Source organism: Notothenia coriiceps, unplaced genomic scaffold (genome assembly GCF_000735185.1).
Source record: "Notothenia coriiceps isolate Sejong01 unplaced genomic scaffold, NC01 NC01_scaffold00032079, whole genome shotgun sequence".
NCBI classification, from domain to species: Eukaryota; Metazoa; Chordata; class Actinopteri; order Perciformes; family Nototheniidae; genus Notothenia; species Notothenia coriiceps.
The window spans coordinates 15,622-27,470 of record NW_011364780.1 but is presented as its reverse complement, the minus strand read 5'-3'; the positions used below and the strand labels follow the sequence as shown (position 1 = coordinate 27,470).

The 11,849-nt window shown below is 39.7% G+C and overlaps 1 protein-coding gene across 1 annotated transcript; it reads right to left on the bottom strand.

Annotated features, from left to right (window-relative positions):
• Positions 1-4,708: 4,708 nt before the first annotated feature.
• Positions 4,709-7,603, bottom strand: hs3st1l2 (heparan sulfate (glucosamine) 3-O-sulfotransferase 1-like 2). Its single transcript, XM_010788697.1, has 2 exons — positions 7,158-7,603; positions 4,709-6,066 (listed from the first exon to the last, which is right to left on the bottom strand). Exons 1-2 carry the CDS (start codon positions 7,410-7,412, stop codon positions 5,401-5,403), a joined length of 921 nt encoding a protein of 306 aa, XP_010786999.1. The 5' UTR covers positions 7,413-7,603; the 3' UTR covers positions 4,709-5,400.
• Between the last annotated feature and the right edge of the window lie 4,246 nt (positions 7,604-11,849).

The window sequence follows — 11,849 nt, the reverse complement described above, 5'->3', positions numbered from 1 at the left end:
TATTCAACACTGTCATGCTGAGTTCAACCCTGTTATTTAATAGGTTTGTATTAATATTTTAGTGATATGAACTTTGAAGTGTTGTATTATGTGCAATGTACAAGATAATCAGACAAAATATGAAACCTAAACAAAATTCTAAGTTGAATGCATATTTTTGATAACATTTGAAGGCCGATGTTGGATAAAGTTCTAATGATCTCCTTTTGCAGTCAAATGGTGAGTATTTTAAAAGAAAAAATCTACTTAACATAGGTGATCCTAAACAAGGGACTTCTGATGATTAAGGTTCAACAAGAATTAACTTGGATATCTTTTTGAATCATATTCACACAGACTCCAAGTTGTCTGTGACAGGGTTGAATTCCAAATAAGTTTTTGTAAGAAGGAAACTCAGTAATGATTGGGATTGTATGCCTGAGGTGGGAAAATGAGTTTTCTCAAAGTTTAAGTAGTCCTCTACCAGATGTTATGATCAAAAATGCAATATTTTAAGGTATTTCTTTCAAAAATGCGAAGACCCAAAAGGCACCTGATTCAGAGAATCACCCGCCTATAAACTACATTACATTTTCAAGTAGAGGTCATAGTTTTTATGATTGTTTTCAGGGAAATTACGCATTTTATCTTTGATTAAATACCCATTGCATGTTGTCTTGCTTAGAAACAACAAATTGAAATTATCTTTTGCCGTTTTTAGTAAGAAAAGTCTATACAAGGTGCTCCTACTGTCCAGCCATACATAACAAAACTGCAATATCTTTGTAACATAACACTTTAGAAAATGATCCATCAAGAAAAACCTCAAATGATTAAGAAGCAATGTCGTGCTTTTGACAAGTCAATTCATGGACATTAAGATTTCTTTAGTACAGTGTGGCAGCAAATCCAAACATCTGGAACCTCAGCATTTGTACTGCAGGATTACATCCGGCCACCAGGGGGAGCCCCTGACATTCAAAATATCATAATTACACCCTTTTGTCTGCCAATTTTTGGGAACATTTTTCAAAAATATTTAAAAACGACTTTTCAAAGGGTAGTGTTTGAGTTTTATTTAATCGTTTTTTTTTTTAAGACCTGTTTACATTACTCCACTCAAAAGGCCAAATAAAAAGAATAAAAAGATATTGTGCTGTTTCAGCTGTTTGTGGAGACACTGAGATCAACCCTAAAATACTTCACTTTGTCATCACAGCTCAATAACAACATGTACATTACAGTCACTATTTGTCTAGCAAACAGTCATGGAAGACTCATTCAAATCTATAGCCTACTTAGAAACCACATCTGGATTAAACAATGTCCCTTTCTCCAGACATGCCATGTTAAAATAATATAATATATTCAAGTATCAACAGTAGAAGCAGTTATAGTATTGAAACTTGTGAGAAAATGCCTTCAATTTACTCTTTAATGAGAAAACCTGGGGCTATTTTCCTCATAAAACACTGCTTATATATTATACACAAATGTTTTTAACAGAATCAACATTTTTTGCTGTTAGATGACATACATGCCACTTTGGTCTCTGTTTAGCTTAGCTCAGCTTAGCATAGACTGGAAAGATTGGTAAACAGCCTGGCTCTGTCCGAACTTAGCGAAATCTGCCTACCAGCATTTCTGAAGCTGACAGAGACAGAAACTTAAAAAAGTCTAAATGGCATTTTGCTCTTTTGTATCCCAGCAACACCCCAACAGTGCAATGCTCATCTCATTATGTTCCTTGCAGTTCTCATTGTGCCTCTTGAGCTGCAAATGATGTGGAAGAGATGAGTAATGGGGCAGCAATAGAGCAAGCAGCTCCGGCGGGAACAAGAACAACAAATTGTTTATTTTAAATGAAGTTTTGTTTACTCATGTCTGAGTCAGAGGTGTTATGATTCTGAATTGATGTTCTTTCGGCTTTTATGTTGCTCACAGCCCAACACATACAGCGATAATCTTATCAGACTAACAAGACTGACCTTTGAAAGAGCAGCAATAACTCCATTATCGCCTGAGATCCCATGGTCTGACTTTTCTTTATATGAGGAAACCTCAGATCTGAGTCACTGTTTTACAAATATTTTGTCCATACCACAAATGTACATATTTTTAAAGATTGAATTGGAGGAACACAACGTCTTCTAAATGTATAAAAATGTTATAAGATGTGTGTGGTCTGAGCAATGGACAAGAAATGTAGTTTTCTTGAAGCCACCATGGCCTGATTTGGCGTTGTTTCAGGTGTGATCCCAATGCAAATGGTCTATGGTTGCGTGTTTGAATTTTCTGTAAAGTTTCGAAAAATATATGGGTTTGAAGATTTAGTCTTGCTTATTGGAGTGTTGTTTTAAGCTTATTGCTACAGACAATGCTAACATGCTGATGTTAAGCCACATGCTTACTCTTTCAGTAAAGTGTGTTAAATGCTAGATTACATTTTTCATTAAGCACTAAACACAGAGTGCACCTGAGACTATTGGTAGGGACTTTTGTTTTGTTGGTATTTATATTATATAACTTGACAAGTGGGTCAAATTAACATTTTGATCTGAATATAGGACTAGATGTTTGTCGGGGGTCAGCCAAGTTATTACAATTCATACTGATGTGGTGGATGTGTATAGACTGCTAAACCTAATCATGTTGACGCTGTCTGTCTTTAGTTTAATGGGTGGTGCTGTGAAGTCATGAAACAGTGGTGTTGTCCTGCTGATGCTCATTGTGTGAAGATATCTTGTTTAACAAAACATGTAGCCTAAGTATCATGAAACTTTTTTTTGTGCCAGAGAGCTTATTTTCCGCAATAATCCAATCGAAAATTCCCATTGTATTTGTTGAGGGAAAAAGTGTAATGCCTACTTCCTGGATAGTTTACACATACATAATCGCTGCATCACTTTTTTACGGACACAGCATCAGCAGTGATCGCCATCTTGGCAGATCAGAAGTTAAAACAGGTGATCTTTGTGAAATGCAGCAACAACACCAGGGTGTATAAAACAACACACCAAAATAGAATATCTAAAATGAAGTTGGTTATGAAATTGTTGCAAACTCAGGAACCCCAGCACACAAAGTGAAGATTCCTCTGATCAAACGTGACATGAGATGTATTGTCCACATGAGTGCGAACGTCAGCAGAGAACACATGAAAGACGCAGCCGCCTCACATCTTCAAAGAGCGGGAATCATTTGTTTATTCTTACATCTCTCTCTCTGCCTGTGTCTTTACAGTTTTCTCTGGAGGGCGGAGGGAGGGTGACAGCCAGAGGTCAGCCTTCAGCTCACATTCTCTTGTACGATGTGAGGGTCTAAGGACAGAGGGTGTCATATTGCCATACTGATACTCTGTGCAAACTGTGAAGTCCACTGAGACAAATGTAATATTTGTGATATTGGGCTATATAAATAAACATTGATTGATTGACAATGTTTCAGGTAGGCTAATTATCCAGAAATTTTAGTCCAACTAGTTTCTTTTGCTGGCTTTTCTTTTTTTAACAGATTGCCATTTAAACTGTTATCAACTCCCTTATGAAAATCATTTTCTGGGGAAAGAAACTAATGAAGAATGGTGTGTTCTACAACAGTGATTTTCTTGGGGGGGGGAAATCATATCATCATAAGGCATGTTCAATCTTGTTTTTGAAAACTTGTGATTTAGTCTTGAAGTTTGAATGAAGAAAATATATGTTTTTTTGCAACATCATCTGTAATATCTTTTCATTATTTTGGTTGCTTGTTTAAGGATTTCATTTGAAAACTAGTTTAATTATTTAAAAGGTTTATCCTTGCAGTTAAAATGAGAGTCAAAAGTACCCCTGATGTTTTATTACTGTGATTTGCTTGGGGCCAACACATGCATCATCAAGTAAAGAAAAAAGTAAAAACAACACCAGGGTTTTTTGAGTGTGTGGCAAGACCCTGCTGCATGTTGGGTTAAGAGCTGATCTCAAGTATTAAGGTGATTTATAAATGGTTTGATTGAAAAGTCCTCTATGCCAATGATGATTTTATATTAAAAAACATTTGGACCGTAATCTTAGAAAACAATACATTTGAAAACATCTCTTTCAGCTCTCGGATGTGATTCACACATTCTAATTTCTCACTATTTTCCAACATTGTATCAGCAAAACAATCCATCAATTGAGAAAATAAGTGGCTGCTTTGTCAGTAATGGAAATAATCATAAGTTGCAGCCCTGGTTTGATTTATACCTGAAGGCTCAAAGTAGTGCCCCATTCAACTTAAGTTAACCTCACACCCTGTCTGGTGTAATGTGGGACACTGTGTCTCACATAAAAGTAAGTAAAATATCTTAAAACAATCCTCCTGTCCTTCAATCCTATAACTTAAACGTTGATGTCATGACATGTCGGTTTGATCTAGTCCTTCCAGATGAATTGAATTATCTAAAGGCATCCATTCTGGCTTTGAATTACCACACAGACACCCAGGTGACCTAAAGGTGTGATTTGTTACAGTGTGGTGGTGAAACCTGAGGTAATTCCTTAGGAATAACTTCACGATGAAAAGGGAACGGAGGCGTCCTTTGATCCTCAATGAGAGGAGTCTGTCAGATAGACCCTGACAGAGAACATCTTCATGCACTTGAGAGGAGCTTTCAGAGAGACCTGTCAGTGACTCTGTGTCTTTATGTTTGATGTTTTTAAACCCATAAACCCTCATGGAGACTGTTAAAAGGCAGGAGACTGTACTGAGCACGTTTATTAGAAGGACATTTTAAAAAACACAAACAGAAAAATGGTACTACATTGGCCTTGAATGTAAGATAAGTACCAAAAAGCAAGTTTTCAAGAGGACGTTCAAAAGAGCTATAGCAAAATAAAGGTGTTTTCACTCAAAGTTTCTCTAAAAGTCTGTCTTGTAAAAAAGCAAATGAATCAACTAAGCATTTATACTTACACACAACAAGTAACAACTGTTAGAAAAATCTGATTTAAAAGTTATTTTATTATGCAATAGTTCATAGTGCAACAAATTCATCCATCTTTTCACCACTTGTGTCACCTCAAAGTCTGCACACCCCACAAATGATCACTCAAAAGGAGTTAGTCGTATATAGTTTCAAACTTGCGTATGGCACAGTTGTCGTAGCTTCGTCAAGTGAGTTTATCCAAAGAGGCACCAGCTTGGTCGTCGTAAAGGTTTGTGTTGGCCACACGAGCAGTTGGACTTCTCTACGTTTTTCATCTGCTCTCTTTGGCCACATTTACACCTGAGTGTTATCAACAACAAGCAATGTTTGTGAAATAAATTGAAATAAGACTCTTTCCACTCTTCTACCTACAAAAACACAAACCACAGTTCTTTCTCCCCTTCTGTCCCTGAATGTGTCGGCATTGTACAGGAGCTGTTTCATCTCCCCAGTGGCTTTTCACCACTGGTTCAGCACCAGGAGAACGACCTTCCTATCATTTCGAAGAACATCTTGTTGGGCTTCCTGAAGTAGCGACAAAGCTTCTGAAAGGCCTGGGTGCTCAGCGGCGCATGCGGCCTGCCTTTGGACTCGTCCAGGCACTTGTCGTGTCCCGCAGACAGGAGGCAGTAGAAGCCCTTGGTGGTGTTGTAGTAGAAGTTGTCGGGGCTTATCCTGGGCGGCAGGTCCAGAAACCTCTCTGCCTTTCTCAGCTCGGGGAAGGGATCCTGAATGAGTGCGTCGCCGTCCACCACATGGATCTGCTCCCTGGGGAAGACCTCCAGCCAGCGGGCCAGATGCTGGTGATACAGGCTCCTCTGCAGCGCCTTGTAGGCAGGGTCGATGTGCCCCTTGTTGATCAGGAGCTCCTCCAGAGGCTGGTAGGGCTTGTGGCGGGTCAGGCGGTTGTGCAGGACCTGGGTGTAGTCGGAGATCAGCCTCTCAGCCGGGTCCCGGACGATGAGCAACAAGCGCACGGCGGGGTTCAAGGCCCAGACTCGTGCAGGAGCCTGAGGGGACGCAAAGTAGCCGGGGGTCTTCTCCACCGTCAGCTGACCAGGAAGAGTGAAGGGCATCTGGGCTTTGTACCATGCCAGGCCTCGGCGGAAGTGCTCCTCGATGTTGAAGTAGTGCACCTAACAGAGGGAAACAAGATGTGGTGTTGATAAAGAAAATGAAAATAAGCTACATGCATGAAAACAAAGCATGACCATAAAATGCACCTGCAGTAGGGTTGCAAACTTCTCTTCTCAGAGTGTGTAGGGATGATACATCTCCAAGACACTGAGCTCTTTTATTTCTTCCCCATCTTGCCAAGAGCAATCTATTACTTTGAGCTAACTTTCCAACTTGCAGTCTTCACCTCAAACTACCCTGATTAGGATTTCTCTGTGTGCAGCCTCTTCGGGACAGGCCGTCATCATTCATAACCATGTAAGAACACTGCGAGACATATCATTTCTTTGTTCTCATTTAATGTATGCCTCTGATTATAATAGGGGAAAAGTTCCCCTGGAGTGGGAAATTCACCTAAACATGTTTACAGCTTAAACTTGATGAATTAATTGTAACAAATGTAATGTAATATGATCATGAGCAAACGGTTATTTGTACCAGGTATGAAACAGTGAAGTTTATTGGGGATAGGAGGATAAGAACAGTACTTATGTTCATTTGTGTTTGCAGCGGTCTTTGATTTCTTTATGCGTGTTTACTTGTTAGAGTTTCAGCCAAATCCGTCAGGCAGTTGTTACCCTTCATCAATCCCTAAAGTAGTATTTAGCAAAGTGTGACAATGTCAGGAGGAGTAGGGTCATGTTTAGCGTAAGTATTTGTTGCTCTACCGTCATAGAAGTATTGTCAAAGTACTGAAAGCCCTACAATAATACAAATACAGAAACTATTATTGGACAAGTATATCAGTGTATAACAACTAAGCACTTTTTTTGAAAAACACACCACGCAGTAAATTCTAAATGTGGTGACCTTTAAACAGCATTGAAATGTTGTAGATAATCCAGGTGGTACTGATTGGTATTTTATAGTCACAGGGTGAATGTAAACATATAACTGCAGCTAATGGATTGCAAAGTACAATATTTGACTGAGAGACTAACTAAAGTAACAGAAGATTGAACAAAATTGCACTGTACTGGAGTAAATGTACTCAGTTACTTCCCACCACTGTTGTTAGTATAATTATGAGGTGAAAGTGATGGTCCGCTACCTCGGCCTTTGCCACCTCCACGTCCTGGTGCAGGTTGAGCATCTCCAGCAGGGCTCTGGTGCCGCCTTTCCGCACCCCAATGATAATCGCTCCAGGCAACCGCTGCTGGGTGGCATTGGGGGAGGAGGACGAGGAGGACGAGGAAGAGGAAGATGAAGAGCTGGAAACCCCGCTGCGTAATCCCCTTAAGCACACAGAGAGCTGAGTCTGCAGCAGGAGAAGCACCAGCAGCGCTAGGATCACTGTCCACAGCATGGTGCCACACACACACACACACACACACACACACACACACACACACACACACACACACACACACACACACACACACACACACACACACACACACACAGGGGGTTAAGTGCACACACTCATGAAGCTCCTGCACTTGTAGGGTCTGTCAGCAGGGGGCCCCAGGAGGAAGCTGTTCAATTGGACAACCTATGAGACAAGAAAAGAGAAAAGGTTAAATGCAACACTTTTCATTATTTTCTTCTTCTATCTTAAAACAAGCCGTAAAATCATAAATACATTTTTTTTACATTTTGGACATTTATATTTTATCTTAAGCTTTGAACCATGTCACTTATTTTTGATGTCATTGGTTCCTCGTTAGCTCTTGTCATTATCAATGTTCGAAAGAAGAAAATCACAGTTGGAATAAACTCACAAATCAATAAGCCACAATTGTCCAAATTACCACGGAGCTTAAATAGATTCAAATATACTTAAAAACAAAGATTTCCTCATGAAGACACGCAGACATGACAATCTCCATATCATGGTGAGAAGAAATGTCTTAAGAATAATTTTATTAATGAATTATTTTCAAGAATTTCAACCTTAGAAACAAAAACTTTAAGTTATCAAATAAAGCAAATGAAGTCCAAACAAGATGCTTGTGTTCGGAAAAGTTCCATCAAATTAAACTACACTAAACAGATCTCATGAGGATGCACACACAGGTGTGAAAAACAGGTGCGTCCTGATAAAATAAAAACAATAAAAAACAAAACCTTCTTCATGAGAAAAATACAAATGTGAAATGTTTCCCTTGAGAAGGGGGGGGGGCATGCATCACTCACAGATTTTAAGGGTGTGTAGTCCCAGACGGTTTATTTCATCTCACATACACAGCTCACAATATATCTCCATGCATGCTCGACAGTTTCATAATCCCACATGTCTGAGACGACTCTACGATTCTACAAAGACCCAGCCGAAGGAATGATGGCTTCAGCCCAGAATATAGGGCTGTGATGTGATTATGGCCAGAAGATATTAAAATATTAATCTACATCTAAAGCACCCAGAGAGGGGATGCATTGAACATTAATGCTGTTTTGAGGTTTAGGCCGCCCCAAAGGAGCACCAACACCCCTCTGAGTTCTGCTGAAGCATTTTAGAGTATAGAAGAAAGTTGCAGTGAATGTCTGAATGCTGCAATGTGTCTTGGGTTTACTCTGTATTTTTGGGGGTTTCAAAAATGTTTCTTCACTGTCAAAAAAACACATTTCACAGATGCAATAAACTAATCCTTTATTTGGCACTGTTTGGTTGCAGCTGAGCATCAAATGTCATCAGCTACTTTGCCCTTGAGCAAGGCAACCAGACCTCCGTGTGCCTAAACAGCAGGGATCAGCTGCTTAGCCACAGAGCAGAGCTTTTCTTCACAGTGTTTTAAAGAATATCGGTGTGAAGAAAATAGCTTTTTCAGGGTGTTTTGTGTAAAGCATTATATACATAATAATTTTTCAAATCCATACAAAAACCACGATACATTTAGAAGTCGTGGTTTCAAGTGGAGTTCATGTCATCTTGTGACGGGTGATTGCCTATGGTCCTATTTTCCCCAAATCTTTCACACAGGTTTAGACAAAAAAAGATTATAGTTTGGGTTTAAACAAGTACATTTTTGAAAACCTGTGAATGAGACCAAGCTGGTTCCCAAACAATTAATTCCACATTAAGACCATGAAAATGAAGTTCCCGAGCTCTGGGTTAGCTAAATAATGCATGTTTTACGGCAACACATACTTGGAAGTTAGCATGGGGCCCTGGAAAATTACTCAAATGTATCTTTATGTGTCAGAATTTTGAATTTGGGAACATAGGCACTTGGGAACACACATCAAAATGTGAATATAATGAGAGCATTTTTTATTTATTTTGTAGTCTTTGTCCGTCACACGTGCTAGCTTACTTTAGTTTTTCTTGTCTCTGTAGTGGGACCATTTTTGGGTCAGTGAAAATATTCATTCAAATATCTTAAATACTGTAATTTACAAGTTTATGCACAAACTTTCCCTTATTTTTTGGTTGTTATTTATGGTCTCATCAAACACAGGCTCCAACTGCAGGTGTCTCTAATCACACTAACGAGGTGCTACAGAGCCATCGTTAGCGTCTTCATTCACAGCTGTGCCTTTTCCTCTCAAGATGTTCTCTGTCCCAAAGGTTTTAGGTGGTGGAACTGTGATAAGAGCTGGAGAGTGAGTTAGGAAAAGGTACAAGTTTGACTTTACCCTACTTTTTATGTCATCCTTCATTGGGGACAAAACTGTTTATGGAATACTGGGAAATCCTGGCAGACACAATCCCAAAGTGACTGCAAAGATGTGCAGAAACCACTGAGTTTGGTAGTTAGTTGCCATACATCTAAAACCGTAAATAGTTTGTTCATATCGCTTCTTAAAAAACGGCAGTATCGCTGAATTGCATTCTGGGAGATTTTTCTCCTGCATGATGTAGAAAGATTCTTTTGTACAGTTTTTTTTAAAGGATTGAAAGAAAAACATGTTCTTGTGATATTTGTGAGGGCTCTGGAAGTGTTGTATTTTTTCAATGCTAGGTAGGTAAAAATAAATAAGGCATACAAGTGCTCCTTAAATCTTTGAAGATGTAATTTACCAAGGAACTTTTTAACAATGTAAACAAATTATATTGTCTTTCTTTAACAGAATAGTCTGACGCAGTTGTTAGCACACAATAACCCTTCCCCTTGTTCTCGTGCCCTTCCTGTTATTGTTGTTATTGTGTTGAAACCGCCCTGATGAGACTGACTTATTAATTAGTGTGACAATGTTCTGGTTCAGAGGAGGAACCCTGTCTGGCGTTGTTCCCGTAGTGGAGCGCTAATTGCACCTTCAGGGAGCATCGCTGCACCCCCGACCTTCTGTGCCATCCCCTGGCTTGGCGACATTGTCGTCATCGATGTTGCAATCCTCTGCCATCCCTTGGTGAGTGTGGGGTTTGTTAGCGTTGGTGTTCTGGCCGTGGTGGCGTTTTACTACAGCGTTGCTGTCAACAGGAAGGGCCGGACTGGGACAATAAGTCAGGTCGGGAATTATACACCCAGCCAGGCCACTACCAGTTTTCTTTTGTGCCATTTTCCTGGATTTATTTGTCAATATTTACAGCCTTGCTGCCCATAGTGATAGCCCTAAACTTTAAATCTACTACCCCAGAATAAACATATGGACATTGGTTACTATTTAAAAAAAAATTGCAAATCTATTTAGAAACCTATCCATGTGAACATATTTTAAGTGGAGGTGGACCTCAAATCCTCTAGGGGGGTCCGGGGGCATGCTCCCCTGGTAAGATTTTTTTTTTAAATGTTGGACTTAAATGCATCAATCTGGTGCATTTTGAGGGGGAAATAAAGAGACTACACCCATATGAAACAAAAATGTATACATTTAAATAATCATAAAATCATAAGTACATGGCCATAACCAATAACATACAATATATCCAATATGAAAAAACATTGAAACTTGTTTATTTATTTGTTTTTGGTTCATTTATAGTTGTGAGTGTGTCTGGGCTCCTGAATCAGCCTCACCTGTCTCCCTCTCCTCCCTTCTCCTCTTTGAGGCAGCAGCAAAGTTTTAGCTCTCAACAAGTTTTTAAAGTTTATCTTACCTTTTTTCACCTAGTTAACTTTTTTTTTTTTATTATTCATGCATATTTTACGAATCACTCCCCCTTCAAATGGAAATATGTGTTTAAATAGGCTAAATGGTGACCAAACCGTTTGAGACCCACTGAGAACTTAGACTAAGTTAACTATCTAAACACTCAGAGTCCTTTACCTCACCTGAGCTGTAGTTATCAGTCTCTCAGTCTGACAGGAGAGGACTCTCCTCCACCTTGTTGACAGCTCATTATATCCGTTAGCGCAGCTAGCTAGCACCAGATGCTAACAACAACAATACACGTAACCGGTGCGCGCGCTTTCTCTGCGACTTTAGGAAAATACATTATAGTTAACTAAAATAAGTTGTTACAACATATTGAGTTATACGCACTTGATTTAATTCCGACTTCTTCGGACGTTTTCCTACACAATCCAGAAATTGTAAGATTTAATACAGTCAGACATAAGGAGGAAGGTCCGGGCCTGACCGTGAGCCTCCTGGCCCTTAAAGGGCTACCCCGGACCGGACAACTTTACGCGGACGACGCCCGGACTCCTTAGAAAAAAAAAATACATACATAAACACTTGCGTTGCCGACGCTTTCGACGCCAGACTGAGCGGAGTGTCCTCCCACTGACCGACAGATGTAATAAACACACCCCGGACGGCTGTTACCCCCGGTGAAAGTATGTCTAGTATGTGATTCGGGCAGCTCAACCAGATACACACAGTAAGTTCGAGCCCCCTCCCGAACAATACACACCGCGCT

Bases quoted from the DNA above. Each gene is read 5' to 3' on its own strand.
- hs3st1l2 (XM_010788697.1), bottom strand. From the start codon at position 7,412: ATGCTGTGGACAGTGATCCTAGCGCTGCTGGTGCTTCTCCTGCTGCAG. The intron at 6,067-7,157 runs GTAGCGGACCAT...TCCCTCTGTTAG, and splicing joins TGGAGGTGGCAAAGGCCGAG to GTGCACTACTTCAACATCGA.